At 55.3% G+C, this 26,833-nt stretch overlaps 1 protein-coding gene across 2 annotated transcripts; it reads right to left on the bottom strand.

Moving 5' to 3' along the window:
* Positions 1–1,164: 1,164 nt before the first annotated feature.
* Positions 1,165–26,833, bottom strand: CCDC102A (coiled-coil domain containing 102A). Of its 2 annotated transcripts, none has more exons than XM_023555561.2 (9): positions 26,347–26,833; positions 17,620–18,370; positions 14,957–15,183; positions 11,573–11,681; positions 9,339–9,455; positions 8,665–8,874; positions 5,396–5,566; positions 4,327–4,430; positions 1,165–1,827 (listed from the first exon to the last, which is right to left on the bottom strand). In XM_023555561.2, exons 2-9 carry the CDS (start codon positions 18,208–18,210, stop codon positions 1,698–1,700), a joined length of 1,659 nt encoding a protein of 552 aa, XP_023411329.1. In that variant the 5' UTR covers positions 18,211–18,370; positions 26,347–26,833; the 3' UTR covers positions 1,165–1,697. The 2 variants fall into 2 exon arrangements, with proteins under 2 accessions (XP_023411329.1, XP_003416332.1); XM_003416284.4 differs by lacking the exon at positions 26,347–26,833 and adding an exon at positions 25,865–25,965.

Raw genomic sequence — 26,833 nt, 5'->3', positions numbered from 1 at the left:
AGAAAATCCACATTTTTTATGGAAAAATCTCCCATTATTAATATTAGCAATGCATTAAAAAAGTTTTTAAACCATCATGTGAGCCAAAGCTAATGGTTCTGTTGGCAGATGCTGCCGCCATGACCACGACCACCGCATGACTTTTGCCGTAGGTAAAGGAGAGCCACGGAAGGGCAGTGAGCAGGGAGGGGTGGGAATTCCAGGCCCAAGTAATCATCAGACTCTGTGTGTGAGGCCGGCCCTCTGCTCCGGAGACCTGTTCACTCTTATACAGTGGAGGTGGGAGGCTGGGCCCTCTCCTCACTGACATTCTCAGGAGCTGCTCCACCTGGAGATGGGGGCCTGGAATGAGGCCCCTGCTCGACACTATCTTGCCGGAGGTGCCAGGGAGTCTGGGGGAGCCTGACCACGTTGGATGGGGTCTGTTCTGTGTCTGGGAATGGCAGGTCTGCCAGAGGCCTGGGGAGGCAGCTCTCAAGTCTGCTGTCAGTGAAGGCCTGGCTCCTGGGGGTCAAAGGGCAACATTTCAGCCTGTTCGGGGGGCAACTTCCTCTTTGGTAAACACAGACCCCTGACAGGAAATGGCCCGCTTCCCACGGCCCTCTTCCGCCGGCTTATGGGGGGAGGCTCATGGTGGGAGGGGATCCTCATGGTTCTGTCTCAAATCTTCCTCCCTTATCCCGCCACATTAAGGAGGGAGACTGGGGCCTCACTGCCATGGCAGCGGACCCCACGCTAACTAGCATTGTTTTAAGCTTGGTGATAGGGGAAGTTTTCTATACTCCTGCTTATTAGCTCCTGGCTGGGCTCCTGGACCTAGCTAGCTCTCCTCCCCTCTCAGCTTCCAAGGCTGGTGACGCCCACTGGCTCCCAAGACTGTGGCTTCAGAGGTCCCTCATGATTAGGCCACACGGAGACAGTCGTTTAGTGCAGCCTCCTCCACCTCCAGCAGGGAGCTCCTTTATCAAATGAATTTAGAGCCTCTTTGGCACCAGGCTCCTGCTCAGAGCCCAGGCCCTCCTTGTACCCCCTGGACCAGGGAACACGCGGCTGCCCCAATGCTAGAACACTTCTAGCACCTTCTTCTGCAGAAAGCAGACCCAGTGCTCCTCCCTGTCACACAGGAACTGGGTTCCAGACCATTCTGCACCCAGACACTCATCATTCTTTCTCATGTGCATTCTTTTATTAAGTCACTCCACATTCCCGAGCACTAGCTCAGTGCCAGGCACAAGCTAATGCTGTTCCCCCATACCCACTGCCCATCTCTGCCACACTTTCAGGACTCTGCCCTGAGAACCTGAACTCCGTTTATTACAAAGCACTGGGTTCATCACACTGCATTATGGACAGCCCCCTATTACCATCCCCCCACCTCCAGCAGAGGGCCCTAGGTGGGTGGGGCAACTGGAATGGGCCTTGGAGTGGTCCTGTGTTTATAAAACCAAATGGGTCCAAGGACTCCCAGGCATATATATAATATATAATATATATATATATATATAGTGTAGGCTGTGGTTTCCCTTCCATGGGGTGTTGGTGGGCAGAACTGCCAATGCCCACCCTGGAAGAGAAGGAAGTCGTCTGTGGCAGGGGCAGAGTGGGTGCAGGCAGCTGCATCAGTTCGAGTGGCTGGTCAGCCTGGGTGTCTGGGGCACCTGTGGCCGCAGGCCAACTCTGCCCAGCCCTGTGAAGCTCTAGGCCACCTGGATCTGCAGGTCCTCATCCTCGTCCAGGTCACTGGCTCCGTCCCCAGCCTCCTCCGTGCCAAAGCGAGCACTGCGGATCTTCCCAAAGAGGGGGGCGTTCTGCTGCTGCCGGCGGAGCCTGTGGGGTTGGGGCGGCAGGTCAGAGTTCGAGTCTGGCCCCACTGCCTCCCTTATAACGCTGTTGCTGCTGGTGCTGATAGCAGCTACACCTTCCCCAAGCGCTTCCTGGGGCCAAGCACCATGCCAAGTTACACATGCCACTTCATCTCAGAATCCTCTCAGCAGCCCCTTATCCAGAGGACGTGCTACTACCAACCCACTTTACAGGTGAGGAAACTGAGCTACAAAAACTTGAGTAATTTACCCAAAGTCATAGAGACGGTGGGAGTAGGGCTGGGCTTCAAACTCCAGCAGCTGGCTCAGGAGTGAACCAGGTTGCTTACAGAGAAGGTGCTGGTTCAAGGTCATGCCGCTGGGATTTGAACCCAAGCCTGGCTCCGAAGATCACAGGGAGCAGAGTTTGGGATTGGAGGTGTGAGCCTCTTGCATCCCCAGTGTCAGTGAGAAAGTGCTCAGTCTGAAGGCTCAAGTTCTTCCTCAGAATAAAATTCCTACAGCTAAAATTTACAAGGCAAACTTGGGCTCTGAGAAGAGCTGGCAGAGGAAATGCCCAAGCCCCACCCTCTCAGCAAAGTGACCACCCTGGCTGCATCTTATTTAGTTTTATTATTTTCTTTAAATAATACTCTATTGTGTTTTAGGTGAAAGTTTACACAGCAAATTAGGTTCCCCTTTAGCAATTTTTATACAAAATGTTCTGTACCATTGGTTACAATCCTGGCTGCATCTTACTGGAAGACATGAATTATTAACATGGCAGGGAGGGGCCCAGGCAGGGGCCTCCATTACTGCGCTGTGATTTAGTGAGCTGTCCCCGGAACATTAAAGCACAAAAAAGTTGGAAAATTAAACGCGAGGCAGCGGTCCGGGGGGCCTCGCCCTTTCCCGTGGAAGCCCTTGAGAGGCCGAGCAGAGCCTTCCTGTCCATTCTGGGAGTTTACGGAAAGCCTTGAGGTTAAGTGGGAGGGGTGTGTGTGCGTGTGTGTGCGCGCGCGCGCTGGGGGGCGGGAGTGGGCAGCCAGCCAGCCAGAGAGCCTGACTTGGACCCATGCCGGGCCCCCTGCACAACACTCTAAGAACATCATCCCAGGCAGTGCTTACAACAACCTTCATTTGGTACATGGGGAAACTGAGGCTGGCTACGTCACACGGCTGTTAAGTCTGGCTCCAAAAGCCAAAGCTACAGAATCTCAGTCCACTGAAGAAAACAGTAAATGCTCACTAGATAGGGACAGACGGCACATCCCCAGGGGGAGAGGGGGCGATCCTGCCTAGCACCCACCAGCTGTGTGGCTGTGGAAGGACCGGCTTCCTCGTGCCTTCACTTCCTCACCTGCCAGCCCCCTAGACATGACAGCTCTCCCTCCCCTTCTCTCAGAGGGTGCGTGATGCTTGCAGCATGGTATCTGCCCAAATATAAGCTTAACTGCCCCCAGGAGTGAGTGTGGTGGTGGGAGTAATATTAACGATGGTGACGATGACGGCGGCAGCTGACAGTTCTTCAGCATTTATTATGCGCCAAGTATTTTCATGAGCATGGGTCAACTTGTTTAATTCTTAAAACCAAGAGGTAAGAACCATTATCAGCCCCATTTTACAGGTGAGGAACCTAAACTCTGACAGAGAGAGGTTAAGTAAATGGTCCCACACCACACAGCTCCTAAATGCAGAGCCAGGACTCCCCTGACCATGCTGTCTGGCTGCAGAGCCTGAGCTGGTCAGAGGACCCCTTAATTCCACGAAAGGAGAGAATGCAACTGAGTGGCCAGGCCTGGCATGGACTGTCAAGGCTGTGCCTGTGAGTCCGCCCCTGCTTCTGGTATGTGAAGTAGGGAGGGGCTTGGCCTTGATGTTCTCTGACAACTCATAGCTCTATGGGGGGTGCAGAAAGGGTGGGATTTCACAAGGTGTTGGGGGAAGGGGGAGGGACCGGGGAGGGAAGTGGAGTGTGATGGGTGAGCCCTCCAGAGGCCCTCTCGTCCTCCTGTTCTCTCTCACTGAGGCTGACCGGTCCTGTTTGCAGCAGAGGGGAGTTCAGACCCCTCCAACACCTCAGATCCCAGTTGGCACAGGGTCACCCAAGCGGGTTATTCTTCTCGTCAATGACTCCCTAGACCCGTTGGCCCTACACACTGCCCCCACCCACCCCTTGTGCCTGGCCTCTTTGTCTGTCCTTCCTGCCTTCCCATCACCCACCCACCTGCCTGCTGGAGGAGACAATTCCAGGGCTCCCAGCTGCTCTGACTTCCTGCACTCCCCCTCCCCTGGTTTCCTGGTTCCTGGTCCCGTCCCTTCCTGGCTGGAGGGGACAGGATCCTGGCCTGGGGACCCAGATCTCCTCCTTCTCCTCTATTTCCCCCTCTAGCCCTAATTTGCGGCTCCACCCTCGACAAGGAGGCTTTCTTCGCTGGAAGTTTCTCTACCCTGTCTCTGCGGCCCAGCTGTGAATCCTCTAAGAACCCCAGGCCCACCACCTGGGCTGCACTCCGGGCCCTACCTGGACTGCAGGTGCTCCAGCTGCACCTGGAGGTTCTCGCTCTGCTCTGTCTGCTCGTCCAGCGACCGCTGCAGCTTGCGTGCCTGGTTGTGGGCCTCGTCCAGCTGGGGGCCAAGAGGGTGGGGGTCACCCTGGGCTAGGGCAGCTGGCCTGCCACCACCCACCCAGGACGAGCCATGCCTACCATTTCTCAGTGGGGATGTCCTTCCCCAAGAGCAATTCCTGTTTTTCCTTCAAGGCCTAAACCAAGGCCCACCTCCTTCAGGAAGGTGTCCCTTTTGCCTGTCTCCATCCCTACTGCCCTTCCCTGCCAAATCTATTTATCCATCTGTCCACCCACCACTCACCTACCCGTCCATCTTCATAAATCTGTTCATCTGACCTCATTCATGGAGATATTCATCTGCCCGTAGAAATACCCACTTACCCACTCACAATTCATTAATCTATCCAACCTGTCTATCTGTATATGCTTCCACTCTCCCAACCACACAGCTATCTTCTCATATATCTGTCCTTCTTTCACCTGTCCATTTATTCTTCCATTCACTGATTCAGTCAGTTGTCCATCTTTCCACTTACTCACCCAGTCATCCATCTTTCTGTATACCCATATAATCATCCATCCACCCTCCCACTGATCCACATACTTCCCTGTCCATCCATCTCGCCATCCTCCATCCAATCACCCATCAGACGTCCACCCTACCTCCTCTCCCCTCAACCATCTGCCCACCTACTCCTTCATCCATCTGTTCATCCATCCATGGAGTCATACTTCTGTCCTTCCATTCAGTCATCCACACACCCAACCATTCATCCATCCATTAATCTACTCACTCACTCATCTATCTTGTCTGTCCATTTTTCCCCCCACCCTCCTGCCCACATTCGATCCTACCATCCATCCATCTGCCCATTCACCCACTCTACCTTGGGCACCTCCTGAGAGTCAGCCTTATGCCAGGCACTGGTGACCCAGTACAGAGTGACATAGGAAGGCTCTGTAGCCCCTACCTCTCTCAGCCAAAGTCTGAAGGCTACCCTTTGGGTCCCACCAGGTACTTACTTCATCCTCAGCCTGGGCCAGCTCTTTCTTGAGCTCTTCCACCCTCAGACGCAGTTTTTTCACTTCTGCCTCATGCTGCTCCACCCGCCGGTTGGCATGTGCCAACTCTGCCACCTTCTCCTGGAACTGCTTCTTCAGCTTGCCGTGCACATGCTTCAGGTCTGCCAGCTCCTGCAGGGGAGCCCAGATGGGGTAAGGAAGGCTCGGCGTCACACCAGGCACCCTGCCAGGGAGCCCTATGGGATCAGGCAGTTCTAGGGGTGCTGGGTATCTCCAATCCCCAGAATCTCTCCACCTGCTGTCCAAAACAGCACTGCTACAGTTCAATGCCTCTATGTTACAGCATCAAAGGTTCCAAGGAGTGTAAGGATTCCTGGGAGGGGTAACTGCATGACAACACCTCTTCCAGGAAAGCTGCCTTGTCTGCCTCAAGCTCATGGTGACCAAACTCAACCTGTTCTAGGTCTTCACACAAACTTGCTCAACACTGACAAAGGGGACTCTAGGCCAAGGGTGAGGGAAACAGGCTCGTGGTAGACCTTGGCATTCACCATGGGGTGGGCCCAGGCCCATCTTAATTGTTCTGGCAAGGTTTTGCCCAGGGACCTCCTTGTGGTCTGGCCCCTCTGGGCCTTTGGACATGCAGTCCCCTTTGCCAGTTATGCCTTTTTGTTCAACTCTACCTGTCAATGCCTGTCCTTCCAAGTCCCACTGGCATGTTCTCTCTTTCAGACAACCTGAATCCCTAGGTGGAATGACTCATTCCTGTCTCCAAAGTCCACAGGTGGTGAAGAACTCAGCTCTGGAGTCAGAGAGGGCCAGGCTGGAGTCTGGCCTCCCTCATTCATTCATTCATTCAATAAACCCTCCCCCAGCATCCTCAATGTGCCTGAAAATAAGGGAGACCTAGACAGAAGTCCTGCCCTCAAGGAGCTCATGATCTACTGAGGGAGAGAGACAATAAACATACATGCAAATAAGTAACACAATGCCAGATAGTAACAACCCTTCTGAAAAACTAAAGCAAGGCCATAAAGGGACGGGGTGGGAATGACTGGTAGATTGGACAGGTGGTCAGAGGGGTCACCTGGGGAGGTGATCTTGAAAGGAGGTCAAGGAGGAAAGTGAAAGAGAGCCTGCAGACATGGAAAAAGCATTCCAGACAGGAAGCACAGCAAGTGTAAAGGCCCTGAGGTGGAAATGAACTTCGTGGGTTTGTGGCAGTTGGGCAGTGAGCAGGGGGATGTGAGAGACAAGGAAGCTGCTGTGGCTGGCAGGGCCCAGGCAGGCAGGGCCTTGGAGGCCTTGGAGGGACTTGGGATCTTACTCTAAGTGCAGTGGGAGTGACACAATCTGATGGACGTGTTGAAAAGATGCCTGGCTGGTGTGCTTAGAAGAGATGGGACAAGAGAGGAGGCAGGGAGCCCAGTGCGGTGCTGCCAAGTGGTCCAGGCAGAAGACGGGATACATGAGGGTGGTGACCATGGAGATGATGACAAGTGGCTGGATTCAGCACACTTTCTGGAAGTTAAGTCAAGAGGACTCTGGAGATGGACTGGAGATGAGGGGGGTGAGGGAGAGAATGGGGAGGTATGGCTGAGCAGCTGGAGGGTAGAGGTACCATCCAGTAAGGTGGGAAGGCCCGGGGAGGCAGTGAAAGCAGAGGACTGGGAGGGTGCAACTGCGGGTTCCATTTGGATGTATAACTTTGAGATGCCTACAGAACATGCCCCGGAGCTATGAGTCAGGATTTCAGCAGAGGATAAATCTGGAGTATGTATGTGGTATCTCAAGTCCTGGGTCTGGGGTTGAGCTAAACTGGGGCCTGGGTGTAGAGCAGAAGAGATGGGAGAAGAGGTCTGAGGCCAGAGCAGCTGGGAAAAGGATGAGGAGCCAGCAAAGGAGATTCCCACCTCAGTTTCCACATCTGTAAAATGGGGACAAGCACTGCCTAAAGGTCTCTCGCATCCATCCTCTTTGTTCCATCTCCACCAACCTCGGCCTGACCCAGGCCACCATCATCTCTGGCTGCCCTGGAGCAGCGACAGCCTCTCCACTGGCCTACCTTCCCATCAGCCTTCCACACAGCGGCCAGCGAGCACTGGAACTGCACACCTACTCACACCCCTCCTGCTTTGAACTTCATAGGTGGCCCGCAGCTCTCACCTCATCTCCTACCACGTGCCCCTTGCTCACTCCCGGCCACACTGGACTCCCTGTACCTCCAAAGTTCCGTGTTCCTTTCCCCATGGGACATGTTCACGCTGTTCCTCTGTGGAACGTTCTTCCCATTTCCTCCTCCCAATCAGTTCGCCACCACGTGAACGTCTGCTCTTCCCTGAGCCCTCGGGTCAAATGTCACAGTCTCACCGAAGCCTTTCCAGGGCCCTGGGCCTAGGTCAGGGGCCCTGGTGTTCCCTCTTCCTGCTGGCATTCATGGAGCCCTGTGATCAGTGTGTCTGCGTGACACAGACAGCAATGTCTACACCCCCTCTCAGCTCCATGCGGGTTCAGGCCTCATCTGTGTCTCCAACACCTAGAACAGAGCCTGCACACAGAAGGTGCTCGATAAACATTTGTTGAATGAATGAGAAGGCTGTTGAAAGAATTAAGTGATGTAAGGGACAAAAAGTGCTTAGCACAGGGCCTGGCAAATACTACGTGTCCAATAAACACAGCTATATCATTACCAGAAACCTTGGTGGTGTGTGGTTAAGAGCTACGGCTGCTAACCAAATGGTTGGCAGTTCTAATCCAGCAGGTGCTCCCTGGAAACCCTAAGGGGCAGTTATACTCTGTCCTATAGGGTTGCTATGAGTCAGAACCAACTTAACAGCAACAGGTTTACTATCATTACCACCGGGCCTGGGCACACAGTAGGCATCTAATAAATGCAGCTACTATTGTTACCACTGGGCCTGGCACAGTGGGCATTTAATGAATGCTGCTACTATAATTACCACTGGGCCCGGCACATAGTAGATAGATGGTCAATAAATGCAGCTGCTATACTCATTGCCAGGCCCAGCATACAGTGGGTGCTCAGTAAATGCAGCTCCTGTAGTTATCACAGGGCCCAGCAGCCAGTGCTGTACAGGAAGAGTAGCTTCTAGGATGATCACCCCTCCGTCCTTAGTTGATTCAGAGTTGTTCCTTCAGGAATCCCTGGCCCCCTGAGGGCTGGAGCCAGACACACAGTAGGCACTCTGCCCTGGCTGGACAGGGAGGTGGGGCTGTCCCCACCCTGGACACCCCACTCACTGCCCCACCTTGTTCTTCTCAAAGAGGGCAGCCTGGCTGGCCCGCAGGTCACAGTCCAGTGCGCTGGTGGTCTGCCGCCGCCGCCGGGCCAGTGCCTCCTCCAGGTCCCCGACCTGCGCTCGAAGCTTCTTGTTCTCCCGCTCCAGGCCCAACTTCTCAGTCTCTAGTCGCTCCCGGCGACCCCACTCAGCTGCGTTCTCTGCTTGCAGCCGCTCCATCTGCAGCACAGTAGGACAGGGTGAGGGCTCCCGGGGGAGGGGGCACGCAAGGGCTCCAGGAAGCAGGTCCAGCTGCAGCGGCTATAATTAACCTGACTTATTGCAGTGTGGAAACCCTGGTGGTGTAGTGGTCAAGTGCTACATCTGCTAACCGAGAGGTCGGCAATTTGAATCCACCAGGTGCTCCTTGGAAACTCTATTGAGCAGTTCTACTCTGTCCTATAGGGTCGCTATGAGTCGGAATTGACTCGACGGCAGTGGGTTTTGGCTATTGCACAGTGTACAGGATGTGAGGGTGTTGCTACTGCTCTCTGTGTCAGGGAAGCCTGGCCCTGCAGACTGGGGTGCCCTGGGCTGCAGCTGGGTCCCCCTTCAGAGCACAGGCCTGGCTCAGGCCCTCTTCCCAGTGACTGGCTGATGGAAGCAGGACTCCCAGGCCCTCCCAGGTCCCTCATCCACCTCACCTCACCCCTCAGCTCAGCCATCTTCCTGTCCATGCTGGACCGTGCTCCCAGCTCATCTTCCAGGTCTTCGGATATGCGGCCCAGTTCGTCCTGGTGTGCCTCCTTCAGGATACTGAGCTGCAAGGACACAGCCTGGCTAGTTACATGAGGCCCCCAGGATGTCTCTGGAGCTGGCTCTGGGTGTGGGTGCCGGTGCAGGGTGAGGTGGTGCCCAAATGGGCCACCAGGTATCCAGAATAGACCCTGAATCTGACCACTTCTGCCCCTTCATCTCTCACCTCCCGCCTCGCTACCATCTTGCCCTCCTGCCAACTCATTCTCCACAGCAGTATCTTAGAGTGAGCTTAAAAAAGATAAACTCGATCATATTCCCACCCTATAAAAACCCCTCAGATGGCTCCTGGGTCCCCTAGGATAAAGTTCAACGCATCCCTATAGTCTCACTGCGTCTCTCGTGATCTCAATCTCTCCTTAACCTCACCCCCCACCTCTCTCCCTTTAGTGACTTCTGTTCTAGGCACAGTGGCTCCTTTCTAACCCACAAAAATATCAAGTTCCTGTCTATGGCAGGGTCCTTGCACATGCGGTTCCCTCTGCCTGGACCACTCTTCCTGAGGAGTTTTACAGGACTGGTTTTCCTCATTCTCAAAACCAAAACAAAACAAAACAAAAACAAACCCATTGCCATCGAGTCGATTCCGACCCTATAGACAGAGTAGTACTGCCCCGGCGAGTTTCCAAGGAGCGCCTGATGGATTCCAACTTCCAACTGCCGACCTTTTGGTTAGCAAGCGTAGTGCTTAACCACTATGCCACCAGGGTTTCCTTCTCATTCTCAGGCCTTGCCTAAATATCATCTCCTGAGGGAGGCCTCTCCTGTTTACCCTGCCTAGAGGAGGTGCCCCCTGTCTTCTCCATCCTACCTCCCACTAGAATGTGAGTCCTGAAGGACAGGGGCCTCAAGTCTGTGGGTCCACCTTGGAATCCCTATATGGCCTTGGCACAGACTGTTGCTGTTGCTAGGTGCCGTCAAGTCAATTTCAACTCACAGCGACTCTGTGTGACAGAGAACTTCCCCATAGGGTTTCCTAGACTGTAATCTTTAAGGGAACAGATTGCCAGGTCTTTCTCCTGCAAAGCCACCGGGTAGGTCGGAACTGCCAGTGTTCTGGTTAGTAGCCAGGCACTGAACTACTGTGCTTCTTCGGCACAGAGTAACCCTCAATATAAACCAATTAAATGAATCCAGTGGATCCAAACAGTGGTCAGCACGAGGGTGCAGGATGGGCAGTATCAGAAGTGCCTGGGGTGCTTTTAAAATAATACCGATTCCCTGCTGTACAGCAGGGAAATCCAACAAACTAGTGCTCCACGCAACCACATGGGAGAGTCTGAAATACATATAGTGAAGGAAAGAAGCCAGATACAAAAGAGAACGTTTATAACTATCTGCTAAAACTACACACTCACATTTTATTCACTTTTCTACAAATGATAATTCTTCACAATTTAAAAAATTAAAAAGGTCAATTCTTGGACTCAGCCCACAAAGATGGGGTTTCAGGATGGCTAGGGTGGGGCCCAGGAATCTGTATTTTAGGAGATTCCCTAAGAGATTCTAATATAAGACCTGGTCTGGAACATCTAGGTCCCTTGCAGGGCAGAGTTGAGGCTGAGGTCTGACGACTTCCCTCCTTCTGGAAACACAAGGGATCCAGACTGGCTTTCCCGGGGTGGCTGCGCCCCCTGTTGGCCATTATGGTTTGCACAGGCGGCAGCAGCAGTGGCCCAGCCTGTTCCGAGCTCCCTTGCTGTGGTGGTGGAATCCCTCTCAGCAGGCTGGAGCCTCAGTTTCTTCAACCATAAGATGGGAACGTCAGAACTCAGCTCCCCTGAGTGCCATGAGACTTCAGTGAGACCTGGCACACACTAGGCGCTCAATGAACACTACATCCAGACTCCCCTCCCACATCTGGTCTACAAGGTCCTGTGAGATCTGGCCCCTCTTGTGACCTCATCTCTCACTCACTTCTCTCCAAACACCTGGCCATCTCTGTTTCTCGCACACACTAGGCCTGTTCCTGCCCCAGGACCTTTTACATCTGCTGTGTCCCGTATCTTCTCAAGGATGGCTTGAAGGAATGAATGAATGAATTCCCTCTCTCCCATTCCCACTGCTGATATTCAACAGTGTGCTGCTGCCACCTCCAGGAAGCCCCTCCTCCAAGACTTACTTGCTTGAGCATCTCCTGCTTGGTTTTGCTCAGCTCCTCGTACTTGATCTTCCACTGGCTGAGCTCCCCCTCCAGCTTCTCAATGTTCCTGCTCAGAGCCAGTTTATCCCTGGTGGGAGTGAAGAGGAAGGGACAGTGGTGGGGGTGAGCTCACCGGGGCCCTCTGCTCAGAGTCCTCGCTGAGGGTGGACCGGCTGGGCACTCCTGCACTTGAGCCCGTGCCCAAAGTCCTTGCCTTGGCATTCGAACCCTGGCATGCCACCGTGACAAGTGCCCTGGCTCCTATTTCTCCTGGAGCTGCAAAGACACCCAGCTGCAGGTACCCAGCCCACAGTGTGGGGAGGTGATCAGGTCACCACAGCACTGGGCATCCCCGAGCAAGTGCCTCCTTCCCTCCCTCTGGGCTCCAGGCTCATCTGGAAAGTGGAGCCCCATTCCTATTTGCTTTATATACTGTGGTCCCTGTAAGGCTTCGTTTGAACACACAGTCCTATGGTTAGAAAGGCTGGAAAACACTGCCCAGTGGCTCCTGGAGGGAGAGGCGCCCTTGCCATCATGATTTCCACCCTGCACTTTGCCTTGAACATGAATGAGACACCACAGCTAAGGAGCTCAGTGCCTGGTCCCAGCATGTAGTGGGTATGCAGCCACTGGCTGTGTATTATCATTCACTCCAGCATGCGGTCCTTCTCGTGCACTCCACCTGGTCTCCCTCTCTGGGCGCTTAACATTCCATGTGGTCCTCAGATAGGGCAATGCCACCCTCTGGAGGTATGCTGGAAATTCATGAGGACATTTCTGGGTGTCACAATGATTAGAGGGTCATTTAGTGGGGAGGGTGTGTCCCGATACTCTGCAATGCCCAGGACATTCCATCCGCCCAGGAAGTATCCTGCATCCCGTGTACCGCCTGCGTGTTCACTGCATTTTCCTGGCCCAGAACCTCCCTCTGATTTACACAGAAGCAGAAAGCACTGCTTGCATTTTTACATACGTTGTTTTCCAGGGAAGGAACTACTGCATACACGGAGGGAAGCCTGCATTTTGCTTTGTTCAGAATTTTACCAAAGGCTGTCCATCTCTCAGGAATCTCGTCACCTACAGCGACATCACTCGTGCATTTGAGCTGCCCATTCCGCACACTGTGGCTATCCCATGTGTCCCATGAAGTGACTTACATGAGCCAATACATGTGAAGCCCTCAGCACGGCGCCGGACTCAGAGCATGTGCTCTGGGAGTGTTTGCTGTCATTATTACTATCGTTATCTGTTCAGGGGTTGAACTGCGTCCCTCAAAAAGACGTGTTGGGGTCCTAACCCTCGGTGCCTGCGGATGTGACTTTGTTTGGAGGTAGGGTCTTTGAAGATGCTGTTGTTTGAGGTAATGTGAGGTCATGCTGCAGTAGGGTTGGGCCCATGTTCAGTACGGCTGGTGTCCTGGTAAAACGCGGGAGCAGAGACACAGACAAAGACACAGAGGGAGGATGGCCATGTAAAGACAGAGGCAGAAATTGGAGTGCTGCAACTACAAGCCAAGGAACCCCAAGGATTGCCAGGAACCACCAGAGGCTAGGAGGAGGCAGTGAGGGATCTTCCCCTAGAGCCTTGAAAGAGAGTAAGAGTGTGTGTATGAGAGAGAAAGAGAGAGAGAGAGAGCGCACGGTCCTGCTGACAGCTTGATTTTGGACTTCTAGCCTCCAGAGCGTGAGACAATAAATTTCTGTTGTTTTGGGCCACCCAGTGTATGGTGCTTTGTTGAGGCAGCTCTAGAAAACTGACACACCATTATTCCATATAAAGGCACAAGATTCCAAGTACTTCATCATTTCTTCTACTGGAGCTGTGCCCAAGCATTTCCACATGTATATTTTATTATAAATTGCTTTCCTCTTGCTTCTACTTTACATTCCAGTTAGGGGATTACACTTATTATTATTTTTTAAAAATGTGTGTAGGTAAGTTATACTATCTACATAGAAAGGGGATGTTAGAAAACATTTATTATAATCAGGCTGGTCCCCTACTCACTGCTGACCTCCACATTCTAAATCCAACAGTCAGTGCTCAGTCCTTACGTGATGTGACCCAGCTGCCCGCTCCTTCCTCCAGGAACAGTATCCTCACTTGCCCCCCAGGACACCCCTCTTCTGGTTTCCCTCTCCCTCACTGGCGATACCTCAATCTCCTTTGCTGTTTCTTCCTCCTTGTGCCAACCTCCAAACTTTGGGGAATTCCAAGGGGTATCTTAAACCAATCACTTTTGAACAGGGCTTTAAATCAGTTCAAAACCATTTGGTAATTGCTGTCGGAAACAAGGGCCACGTGTGCGTTGCGTAGTAACCAAATATGCTGCTGTGGTATTTTGACCCAAGTAGGAAACAAACAGCTGTGCCCCACTCGAACGGCAGCCAACCGTGCCGCTCTGAATGTGTGTTGTTCTCCACAGTCCTGCCAATCATCCAATCTCCCGCGTCAGGCTACTGAAACTTTCAGGAGGAAGGACTGTGGCAGGACTTTTGGAGAGCAACATTATTGGCAGGACTGCGGAGAGCGACACACACTCAAAGCGGCGCAGCTGGCTGCCATCTTTGAGCAGGGCACAGCTGTTTGTCTCCCTTTTGGGTCAAAATACCACAGGCAACAAATTTGGTTGCTCTGCAGTGCATACACGGCCCCTGTTACCGACAGCAATTACTACACCGTTTTGAACAGGTCTGAAGCCCTGCTTTGGAGATATAAAGCAGATTAGGCACAAAAGCAAGCAAGCCTGAATGGGGAAAAGATGGATGCCACACGGAGATCTCCAAAGAACACCAAGAAAAATGCTAAAGAAGCTGAGACAAGGATTCCCCGCCCCTCCCCAGATCGAACAGAGAAAGTCTTCCCCCAGAGCTGGCATCCCGAATTCGGACTTCTAGCCTCCTAGACCTGTGAGAAAATAAATTCCTGTTCGTTAAAGCCATCCATTTGTGGTATTTCTGTTGTAGCAGCACTAGATAACTAAGACACCCCTTATTCCCCCTTCCCTGCTTTAACTTTTGCCCACGGCACTTGTTGCCAATCTCCCCAACTAGTTCAATTCAGTTAGAATGTAAGCTCCGTGAGGGCAGGTATTTTTATCTTATTTATGGCTACATCCTCAGAGCCAAGCACAGTGCCTGGCCCAGAGCAGATGCCTAACACACATTACTGAATAAACAAAGACTTGCACTGGATCCTCTGGGTGCAGCATCACTGCTCTAAAGTTCCAAGGCTGGCCTAAACACCACCTTTCACCTAGTGAGTCGCACTCTCCGTAACACCAATTGTCACTCTGTAATTCTGAGGACACCCCAGTGTGGCTTGGTCCAGCCCCCCAGCCCCTGCCCACCTCCTGAAACTCACTCTCGCTCCTTAAGCAGCACCTTCTGGGACTCATCCAGCCGCAGCCGCAGGGCGGTCAACTTGGAGGCGTCCTCCTCGGTGGCAGCTGTGTCCTCCCAGGGCAGCCGGCTGCGTTCCTGGCGGCATGAGCTCCCCCGTGGGGCCCCCGTTCCCACGCTGCGTGCCTCCCAGCAGCCCTCAGGCTCTTCTGGTCTGCTCTTCAGCAGGCTCTCTACCAGCTCCAGCTCCTATGGAGACCAAGGTGGAGGCTGGACCAGAGGCCCGTGAGCCCTCGCCCTGTTGGCCTTCCTCATGGCCTCTCCCATGCCCTGGGGTCAGCTTGCTGGGTGACCTTGGGCAAGTCACACAGCCCCTCTCGACTGAGTGTTAACAAGAGACACCTGAACACCAACTACTGTATGAGACACAAGCAAGGTGCAGCCACCAGTAAGTGACTGCCACTCAGATTCCCCTTCTACATAAAGGGCATGACCCTGCCCTGCTTCCTCACCATCCCTGGAGAGGGAAGGACACGCCCTCCTATGGGCCCCAGGGCTGCACTCAGAGTCAGCTACTAAGGTTTCCCATAACTTTAAAGATTCTCCATGAAAGGTGATGAGCTCCCCGGCACTGGAATTATCAAACATATGGTGGAACATTACCTGGTGGGAATGAATGTTAGAGCAAGGATTCCTAGAGTGGATAAGGACTAGATTCCTTCAAAGGGAATTCCAGCTCTAAGATCCCACTTTTCAGGGGATCAACACTAAGGCACAGAGAGATGGGTAGCATGGCAAAATATGCACAGGGAAGCAGAACCAGCTCCCCAACAGGAAATAGTCAGGGAATATTAACCTGATGCTGAGCCCCTGTCAGCCTCTCCTTCCCCTCTGCCCCTGCCCACCCCAAAGCCTGATCACACACCTGGGTGGGCCCTGGCCTCTGTTCAGCCTGGCTTCCTTCTCCCTTGGCTTTCCCAGATGAGTCTGGGCCAGTCTCTTCTCTGCCTGGCTGTCAATTTCTCTATGTGGACAGGACAGTGTCCCTGAGGGCTCCCTGGGAGTGAGATGGACTACTCCTGTATCTCAGACTGTCTGAGTGGGGGCCGTGAATACTACCTGGTCCAAATCCTCTCCCACAAATGGAGATACTTGGGGAGAAAGGATTTGTTCCAGGTCACAGAGTGCAGGAAAAATGGCTGGGCTGTGGTGCAAACTCAGATTGCAAGCCCACGGCTCCCACCACTGCACACACCACCTCCCCGATATGACTGACAGGCAGAACATGGATGGGAAAGAACGGAGCCGTGAGGATGGCTGATGGGCCTCTCATCGTCTGCCCCAAATGAGAGCACTGAATGCCACCTCTAAACACCAGGCAGGCCAGGTGGGGAAGGGGCTTCAACCTCCAGGAGGAAGCAGTGCCCACTCTGGTCTACAGGGGTGGAAGGGGCTGGGCTGGAGAAGGGAGGTGGCAGCCCAGAGTCTTAGCTGAGGGAGCTGGGGCCTCTGGAGGTAGGGCTGGAGGGAACCTGAACTTGGCCCCTAGGCAGCTTTCTGCGGACAGGTCTGCTGGCTCAGGGGAGGCTGTCCCTATACCCACCATTAATGCTCCAGCCACACTGATTATTACCACGGACTCTGGAGCCAGATCACCTGGGTTCAAACCCCAGCTCCTCATCACTCAAGCTCTCTCAGTGCCTATGTCCACATTCATAAAGCAAATACCTCACAAGGTTACTGTGAGGATTAACTAAGATAATGCCTCACGGTACCAAATGAGAATTAACTAAGATAATGCCCACTCCCTCCACAATTGCAACAGCTCTGAGCTCTGGGAAGGCATCCACAGAATGTCAGCAGCCGTCATTAGTGCTCCTTCCCAAACTCACTATGTGCTCTCGGCCTCTGGGCCTTTGCCCAGGCAGTTTTCATCACCTGGAATGGCTTCCTGCACTTTCCGCGGCTAATCACAGTCAATCTCCTAGCCTCAGCTTAAATGTGGCCTCTTCCAGGAAAGCTTCTGTAAAGCCCCGTCCTCAAAGCCTGGGCCAGGGACCTCCTCTGTGCTCCCAGGGCCCCAATAACCAAATTCAAGTTGAAGGGCTGAATGGTTCAGCTGTGCTATTAATGCCATGGAGCCCTGGTGGCACACTGGTTAAGAGCTTGGCTGCTAAACAAAAGGTCGGCAGTTTGAATCCATCAGCTGCTCCTTGGAAACCCTATGGGGCAGTCCTACTGTGTCCTATAGGGTCGCTATGAGTTGGAACCAACTCAACAGCAACGGGTTTGGTTTTTGGTTTATTAACTGAGTGCTGTCCGGTGAAGTCCTGTTGCCTCTCCTGCTCAATGGGGATGATGCCCTGGTTCTGATGACTTCTCCTTGTGGGAGTGGAGGGGCCACCTGAGCCCGGGTTTCTCTGCCCTGTGAGTCTCCGCAAGTGATCTGAGCCCGACCCGGAATAATGAAACCTCCCAAGTAGCCAGGTCCTTACTAGCTCCTTTCCGAGCCCTGCAGCCCCACTTTTACCCAGGTCAATGGGTTCTGCCCTTTTCCAGGTCCAAGATTAACGGCCCTGCCAGCAGTCCAGCCCTCGATGCGCACCCCATCCTGGCCAGCAACCCCGCCCCCTAGAACCAAACCGCCCCGCCTCTGCCCGGCAGCCCCGCCCTCCTGCCCCGCACCTGGCTGCCCTGGGGCCTCTCCGACCCAATGTCGCGCACTGGCTCGTTCTCCCGCTCAGGCTCCCGCTCGGGACCGTCGGGCGTCCGGTCGGCAGTGCCCCGGGAGCCCCGCAGCCGAGCCAATTCACGGCCCCGCGCCTCGCACTCGCCCTGCGCCTCCTGGCGCTCGCGCCGCGCGCCCGCCAGCTCCTTGGTGAGGGCTTCGAGGCGCTGGCGTAGCTGGCGCACCTCCTCTCGCGCGCGGTTGCGCTCGGCGCGCACCTTGCTCCACTTCTCGCGCCAGTTGGCGGTGCAGTCTGACCACCAGCGCATGGTCTTCTCCATCTGCGCCGCCCGCGCCCGCGCCTCTTCTAGCTCCCGCAGCCGTAGCTCCTCGCGGCTTTCCCAGTCCCCGTCGGCTAGCAGCGCTGGCGGCGGCGGCAAGGGTAACGCCGGCGGCGGGCCGGGCGAGGGCGTGCCACTGGGCGGCGTCGGCGGCAGCGAGTCGGCCGGGCCCATGCGCTCGGGCGACGGGCTGCCCAGGATGGTCAGGAGACTGCCCTTGGACAGCTGCGGAGACTCGGCCAGCCGGGGGCTTGGCCCGTGGCTCATGGTGCGGCTGGGCGGGCGGGTCGCAGGCCGCGGGCTGGAACTTGTGGGAGGGTTCAGGGGAGGCACCGGGTGCGTGTGGGGGATTGCATACCACTCTGCATGATGGACACCACGACCCACTGCCCTCCAGGCCACCGGGTTAGGGGACGTCTTCTCGGACCTGCGGGAGAACACAACCATTATTAGCCTGTGGCCACCTCCATCCACAATATGCACCAGGCGAAGGGCAGTGGTGCAAAGGCCAGAGGCGAAGAAATGGTGTGTTCCAGAACCCCAGTGAGGCTGGCCCTGCAACCTCCTCCTCACTGGCCTCCAGACTCCCTCTTCCAGGACCTTTTCCATCCTGCGGTAGCAGCAGGGCCTGATCTAAAACGTTGGTTGGCTGTACGTGACCTTCCCGGTGCCATCTCCCTCACTGAAGGGCTTACACTACTACCCCCACCTCCAGCCCTAACACAGCATGCTGTTTTTCTGTTCCATCAGCCTGCTGCCAGGAGGCCCCTCCGTGCTCAGGGGGAAAACTGTCTCCTTAAAACTCATCTGAGATATCACCATCTCCTAGGAGCCCTCTTGGACTACCTCAGGCCAGGCCTGCCAGCCTCTGCCCGTGTCTTCATCAGGGCACTAACCTTGGGAGTACCATTTACCCAGGTCCATGTCTGCTCCCCATCCCCACCCCAGACTGAGGTTGCTGAGGGCAGGGGCTGGGTCCTGGCCACTGTTTCAGCCCCAGCACATGACAGTGATGACAATGACATCTGTGAAGGGCTGACTACAGGCCAGGCACCGTGCCCAGGCCTTTATGTGAATTATCTCATTGATTCCTCTCAACAGACTTGAGGGAAATTATTATCACCATTTACTGAGGAGGAAATGAACACTTATCGAGGCTAAAGCCTCTGAGTTGATCCAGATATCTGAATCTAAATCCCAACACTGGTGAGGATTTGCTGAATGGACACATGCACTGGTGATATGATGGAAATAAACCAATCTCTATTAGATTGTAGGGGTGTCCTCTCGCTTCCCTGCCAGAACCAGCCCCTCCCTGACCTCATCCACAGCAAACTCCCCTCCCTGTCTCCTGTGTCTATCTCAGCATCCCCATGCCCACTGCTGGGCTCTGCCATTCATGGGCCACATCCCCATTTAAAATAAATGAGAAAGATGTCCCTCGCTGTCCCCAACCTGCACTGCTCTCTCTCCATTTTGGCCAGTCGTGCCCTGTCGCCTCAGGCTGACCTCCAGCAGCCCCTCAGGACATCATGCCCTTCTTTCCCCATTCACTTGAGTCCCTGCCCCACAGACCTTCACAGCAGCCTTAAGGCCTTGCCCCATCCCCATCCCTTCCTTTTCTGAGCAGTCACGTGCTTTGCGGCTGGAACTCTCAACACTAGCTGGTCCCCCAACACTGCCTGGTAATGTTCTCTCTGTCGGCTCACTCTCCTATTTTCCATGAAAACTATTTCAAACCTCACCCCCTTGCGATCGCTAACCCCTCACTCAGAAGATGATCTAATGTCATAGTTGGCAGCGAATAGGGAAGTCATCAGATTGGAACTCCCTCTCTGTCCTGCCCCAAGAAGACAAGGGGGTTCTCCCTCCTTGGGTCCCAGGCTCAGCCCTCTACCACCCCTACCCCTGACAATGATGACCTCCGCAGGGGGGCCTTATCCCTGGCTGAAGTCTCTCTTGACATTTCCCTTTTACCCACCTTCTCTTCCCTATGAGTCGAAATCGACTCGACGGCACTGGGTTTTTTTCTGGGTTCTTCCCTCTTGCCTCCCCTTCAAGGCCCAGCTTCCCCAGAGTGGTCCCTAGTCACTCACTGTCTCCATTCTGAATTCTGCCCCCGTCCCTCGCCCTCAGCCCATGCCAGGCTGGCTTCCAGCCCCACTGCCCTACTCACTGGGCACAGTTCAGTCCTTGCCAGTGCACCCTCTATGGTTCTGGAATTGTCTTATCACCCCTGCTTTTTTACATCTCTTCCAGGACACCTCGTTCTCTGGTCTCCCTCTCAGTCTGCCAACTGTTCCTCATCAGCCTCCCTGGTGAGCTCCCCAGGCTCATCCCTTGACTGTGGGCATCATCCAAGCCCCCTTCCTCTTGGGCTGCCCCCTGCCTGAGTCATCTTGCCCTCCCCCACGTTCTCAACAACCTCTGTAGGCTGGCGAGTCCCAAATCTCTCGCCCCAGCCCTCAGGTTGCCTTCCAGAGGTGCTTCCCACTGGAATGTCCCATAGCCACCTCAGACTCATCTTGGTCAAAATGGGACTTGCCGTCTTCCTCCTCCCACAACCAGCTCCTCCTTCTGGAAGACCAGAGAACGGTGCTTTCTCACTCCTTCACGCAGTGGGGGACACCCTGGAATCCACCTGCTCCTACCCGCCCCCACCAAGTCCTGTCACATGGCTGGATCACCCTTCCCCTCCACAGTCACTAACCTGTCGAAGCCACCATCACCACCACTACCACCATCTCCCTCCTGGGTGACTGCAGCCCCATACCCCACCCCCATGCTCCTGCCTCCTTCAAATCCTTTCTCAGCAACAGCAGCCAGAGTGGGTTTTTAAATATGCAAACCTGATCATGCCAGTGGCCACACCCTTTGTCATTACCAATAGTTGGGACCTCTCTCGTGTCAATTCTTAGCTCACTCCCTCAAGGACTCCAACTCCAAAATTTTTTCAATCCCAAAAGGAGCTACAACCCACTGATCCCACCACCTGTTCACTGTCCCCATGCCCACTCCAAGTCCCTTCTCTCCTTACCCAGTGCACATTCTATGTCCTGATGTCTCCTGTGCAAGACACCCTCCAGCCTCTGCCCCTCTCTTCAGTTCTTGCCTCTCCAGGCAAAGCGCCAACCCTGGCCACCTCCACCTTTGTGCTAGTGCTTGCCTTCACCTGTACAGCCAGGTGCCGCAGGTTTTTACACCACCGTGCTGACCGTTTTAAATCATGACCATCGTGTCACATGGTTCTTCAGTGCTGCTCAGCGACCTGACTACATTTCCCTGGTCTGTTCATTCTCCCACTCTCCTGGGCAAACTTTGCCCCCTATTTCACATAAAAAATAGAAGCAGCCAAAGGGAACTTCCTCAGGATCCCTCCACACCTACCCACCTTCCTGAATCTACACCCCTATGTCTGCTTCCCTCTGGGAACCCCGGAGGCACCATCTGACCTCCCAGCTAAGGCCGACTCTTTAGCTTCCTCTCATTTCCCTGAAATACACTCCAGTGAGACTTCTGCCCCCATTCTCCTCCCAAACTGCTCCTGTCAAGTTTATTCGGAATTTGGGGCTTGGTTGGGGCAGACCAGTGCTTCTGAGCCTGAAAGGTCCTTCAGATTCACCTGAACACTTGCTTACAATGCAGGTTCTTGGGCCTTCCCACTCCCCCAGCCATGTTTAGTAACTGCAGCCTGGGAATTTGTGTTTTAACTTTTGAGTATTCGGTGATGTCTCCTCTCCACCCAGACAGGTATGTCTCAACCCCAGCGCTGCCTGCATAGACGAAGTCATGCACACAGAATCAACTACACAGATCTAGGCTCCAGCTTCCCGTAGCCACCGATTCTCTGAGGGATCCCTGGCAGGCCAACTGCCCTCGTTGTGCCTCAGTCTCTCAGCCTGTGCAACAAGGTGGCTGGCCTTGCTGTCCATGTGCATTCCAGACATTTGTGCATGCAACAGCCACATCTGCAGATATACCAACAATCCCTGGCATGAACACAGATACAAAGACCTGTGGGCAAAGGCATATACACTCAAAGACAGACCCATAAGCACACACAGCTATACAGGTACACAGAGACACTCACCTGCAGATACGGAGTTACAGACACACCTGAAGACATATACAGGCTAACACACCAACATGCACAGATACACACTCCTCCCTAAGATCAGCAGATACCCACACTCACATACACACACAAACACGCAGACACACTCCTCCTCTCCCCATTTTCCTGGCCCAGCTCCACAAGGAGAAGCTCTTGGAAAAGAAAAACATTGTGAGGGCCTGCGGGGGTGGGGGAGGAGGCAGGAAACCCGGATGCCAGCCGGCAGCTCCTCCAGAGCAGTGCTGGGAATGGGGGGGCGGGGAGAGAGTGAGGGGGTCTGCTGGGCCCTTCCTGCAGCCTCTAAACTGGGACGGTGGCAGGGAGGGGGCTACTGCCACATCCTCTTGCCTCTGGGAGCTGCCAAGCCTGGCACGGGGCTCAGCGGGGAGGGGTCCAGGCCACTGGCTCCTTCCAGGAATCCCAAGCCTGTTGAGAAGGGGCAGGGCGGGCACCACCCAGGCCCCTAATGGCTTCCAGGCACCCATGCTAAAGGCAGGGGTGGGGGCTCCACACTCAGCTCCTGTTCCCCTTCCCAGCCTGGCCAGCCTGGCTGGGGGCTGGGAGAGGAGGGAGAGCACAGGAGCAAGGCTGTGGAACAGCCCTCCACCTTCCCTCCTGTAGGCCAGGGTCCCCTGGAGGGTGTGTGCACAGGAGTGTGGGAAGGGGCTGCGGTGGGGCTCCCTAGGTTGCTTTTCTGGGGAAGCCCCCACCCAACACAAAGAGTTCTGTAGACCCACAGAGACCCAAGGGCAGCCAGACTCTGCTTAGCAACACCCCCCCTCCACCCGTCACACTCCGCTCACATAACCCAGCCTTGAGGACACACACTCACACACAGCCTTGGTTACATACACACTCACTAAAGACGTAACAATACAGAGGCATAGCTCACAGCCGACAGACAGGTCCCAGCCACCCCTTCCCCACCAGGCTCAGTGCCCCCTTCCCATGGGTTGTGTGTGTATGTGGCGGGGGGTGGCCCCCTGATTCCCCCAGGACGTCACCACCCCCCAAGGAGCAGGCGGGGGTTGGGACCAGCCACCACGAGCCCCAGGGAGACTTCCCCACCCCACCCTTTGTCCCTCCTGCTTCCCACCAGCCAGATGGGTCTATTCCTGCTCAGGCTATTCCCCCCACCCAGAATGCCAGCCTTCCAGCCTCTGAAACTGCCACCTCTGAAACCTCCAAGAAGTGCCCTGATTTCCCAAGCTGCCCCTCTCCCCACCCTGGGGAGCACAGCCCTACAATCTACCAAAGCCAGACCTGGTCAGCTGCCTTCTCTTCTTGCAGCATAGGCTTCCCCTAGCTCGGATGGGATACTTGTGCCACCCAAACCTTCTAGGTCAGGGCCTTGCATACAGTAGTTGCTTAAAGTTGGCTGGTGGGGTAGAGAGCAGAAGGCTGACTAAGACCGTGCATCACCTTAGCTGGGCAGCAGGGCTGAGCTCCTGACCCCAAGCCTCACAGCTGTTGTTACCACCCCAGGCTGCATCTGCTGACTCCAGGGCCAGAAACAAGGACATTTTGATCTGAAACCTGCCTCATGCTAGGCCCTCAACAGCCCAGTCCACTGAAAGTTCAATGGTTCCTGTTGTTCTTGGATTAGCCTGCAATGTTCTTCCCGCCATCTTTTACCATTAATAAACTCCTACACATCCTTCAAGACCCACTTCTAGTGTCCCCTCCTCTGGGAAACCTTTCCTGACCCCTGTGCACAGGGCACCTCCCTGTCTGTCAGCAACGGTCGCACTATGAAGTCCATGTGGGCATCGTGGTGTCGCTGGCTGTCAGCACAGGGACCAGTATACAGCAGATGCTGCATAAATGCTTGCTGGGCTGATGGATGGACAGATGGACACATGCTACTGTTTGAGTTCCCCTTGCAACCAGGGAGTTTAGGAGGCTGAGCCATCATAAAGAGCAGTAGTTAGTTTGTGGCCAGGTTCCAAGATAGTAGGTGTCTGAGTCTGTGGCCAAGGTCAGAGTCAGAGGTCATTCTATGGCCAAGTCAGGAATCAGGCTTCTTACCTGAGGAAGCCTAACTGGCCCAGAGGGGGACACCCTTGTGTTTGGTCCTTAGTACGTTTGGATGAGGGTCTGTCTCTCAAAATTCAGCCAGAGGAGTGAGCAATGCTGAGGCCTGGCTGGAGGCCAGCTGGAGGTGGGGGACCCAGTGGTCCCAACTCCTCCTTTGAGCTCAGAAACCCCCTATGTTCTCCCAGAACATTCCAGGTAGGGCTCTGGGGCTGGCCTATGGCTACAGGCCTGGCTGTGGGCAGGGAGCAGAGCCCAGCAGGAAACCACAGGGGAGGGCCTGATTGGATAAGTGTAGGGCCCAAGGCTGGTCAGCCACAGGCTGTGGGCACCTGTCCCTCTGCCCTGCTGCCCAGGCTCCAGTGCTGGACCCCCAGGAGAAGACTGGGAGGGAGGGAGGCTGGGCCACCAAGCCACGCCTGAGTCCAGGGGTGGGCACCCCTGGCCTGTTCCAGGTACCCCCATCTCAGACTGAGGAACCACCAAGAGATCCTAGACTACTGATTCGAGCTCCTCCCTTTTCTTACAGATGGGTCAACTGAGGCCCAGAGACTTATCCATGTCCACAAAGAGCACCCGCAGCAAAGCTAGGGGAGCAGGGAGTGCTAGGACTGGATGTCTCTCCTCCTGGGTCCTTATTACCTGACGGGCATCTTGGCCAGCCCTGGAAGCATCTACACTTTGGGGTCCTCAGGTATCTGGCCAAGTGGGCAAGGATAGCTGGGAGGGAAGAAGGTGGGAGAGCTTGATGGGGGCCAACCAAGCCCCCAGGCCTCTCAACAACTCCTTCAACTCTCACTATCCTGCGTACAGCAGACATCCCACTGGTGCCAGCCTTGCCACCGATATGCTGTGTGATATCTGCAAGTTCCTGGCTTCTCCGGGCCTCAGTTTTTCTATCTGTTCAATGGGGAGAGTCAGTAAGACTGCTAATAGCTCTGCCCAATAGGCGGCCAGACCTGTGTCAACCTGAACCAATCAAATTCCCACAACAGCCCTGCGGGGGACTGGGAGTAGGCGTGGGTGCGGGGTGGGGGGTGGTGGATTTTAAGATAAACTGAAGCCCCCGTGGCGATGGGGCTCGCGGATATCACCGTTGGCAACACTAAAGGATGGGACAACTGAGGCCCACTGCCCTCTCCCCGCACTGAGCCGTCGCTCCACCTGCTGCAACTCTTTCCAGAAAATCGCTTCTTGCTCCCCCACGGCCAGGCCACGGGAAACCTTTTTCATTTCCTCGCCCCGTCCCCTGTCGCCCCGACCCTGCGAGCCGTCCTGCTCCCCCTAGCGGTGGGCGGAGAGCGGAGGGGCTCCCCGGCCGGCGATCGCGATCCCGCCCACGCGGCCCCCATTCGCAGCCGCCGGGGTCTAGGGTGGAGGCGCCGTGCTCCTATTGGCCAGCGCGACCCGTCCATCCGCACTCGCCATGGTGACCACGTTGGGTCCCCCGGGAGAGTTCCAAATTCCGCCCCCGCCCGTCGCCCCCTCCCGTCGGGCCCGGCCCGCTGCAGTCCCAGGGCGCGCCCCCACCCTCTCCTCAGTCCCTCCTCACCAGAAGCCTGGGCCCCCAGGAGGTGGGGGGAGCCCGGGAGAGGAGCTAGAAAGTTCTGCTCTGAGTCTAGGGGTAGCTGCAGACGCGGGGCCCCCACGGCTCCCCAGTACTCCAGCCCACCCCCAACTTAACCCCTTTGCTCCCGCCGAAGGTTCGCGGCCCGGAGGGAGTTCCCGGGACGCGCCTGGCTCTCTGTCCCCCCGCGCGGCCGCCCAGCTCACCTCTGCCCGGACCCGCGGGCTCCGGACGTCCGACCCGCTGCGGCTGGGCGGAGCGGGCACGGTGCTGGCTGCGGCCGCCGCCGGGAGGGCCGAGGGAGGGCCGCGGAGTCTCCTCCTCCCTCCCGGGGGGAGGCGAGAAGACGGGGCGGGGACGGCAGGGCCCCCGACCCGAGCGCCGACTGTGGCCCCGCTGTGACCCCGGCTAGCGAGTTGCTGGGATGGGGGCCACCAGCCTAGCTCCAGGGCCAGAGTCGCAGGCCGGGCCGGCGGGCTCTGTTGGAGAGCTGGCCGGACCCCAGCAGAGGCCCCACCCCGCGTGGGGGGACGGAAGGCAGGGTCTGGGGACCCTGCGAGGTTCGATTTCCCGGCTCAGGTTTCTTGAGCACCAACGACGCACTAGGCGCGCCCTGCAGCAGAAGTGGGCGCCCCCTGTCCCGGGCTCAACACGTGGAAGGTTCTTACTAAGTGTTCACTTTTGTTACCTGGATTCTTCCCATTGCCACCTCTGCCATCAAGTGGACGTAGGGTAGCAAGTCTCTGCTCCTCACCGGGCTTCAAACCCCTTACCGTCTATTCCCACTTACAGAGACCCTTGAGGACAGAGTAAAACTGCCGCCAGAGTTTGCAAAGCCATAATCTTTACGGAAAGGGCGTTCTAGTGGCGCAGTGGTTAAGCGCTCGGCCGCGGACCAAAACTGGCGTTGTAAGATGCGGCAGTGCTTCTGTAAAGATTTATAACCTTAGGAACACTATGGGAGTAGTTCTACTGTCCTATAGGGTCTCAGCGAGTCAGAATGGACTGGAAAGCAGAGGGTTCGTTTTTTCGGAATCTTGAAGGAAGCAGGTTGCCACATCCGCAGAGCGGCTGGTGGGTTCAAAACGGTTAGCAGGCAAGCGTTCTAACCATTGCCCCTATTAGGGCTTCTTCACCGGGCCTGTTTGGCCTTTTGTACAATAAAAGGTGGACTA

Source organism: Loxodonta africana, chromosome 21 (genome assembly GCF_030014295.1).
Source record: "Loxodonta africana isolate mLoxAfr1 chromosome 21, mLoxAfr1.hap2, whole genome shotgun sequence".
In the NCBI taxonomy this organism is placed as follows: Eukaryota; Metazoa; Chordata; class Mammalia; order Proboscidea; family Elephantidae; genus Loxodonta; species Loxodonta africana.
This window is presented reverse-complemented; position numbering and strand designations above follow the sequence as displayed.

Excerpts from the sequence above, each read along its gene's own strand:
- CCDC102A (XM_023555561.2), bottom strand. The coding sequence starts at position 18,210 with ATGAGCCACGGGCCAAGCCCCCGGCTGGCCGAGTCTCCGCAGCTGTCC. Across the intron at positions 15,184-17,619 it reads AGAGGCCCCAGGGCAGCCAG|GAGCTGGAGCTGGTAGAGAG; the intron begins GTGCGGGGCAGG and ends TGGTCTCCATAG. Across the intron at positions 8,875-9,338 it reads TGGCTGAGCTGAGGGGTGAG|ATGGAGCGGCTGCAAGCAGA; the intron begins GTGAGGTGGATG and ends ACTGTGCTGCAG.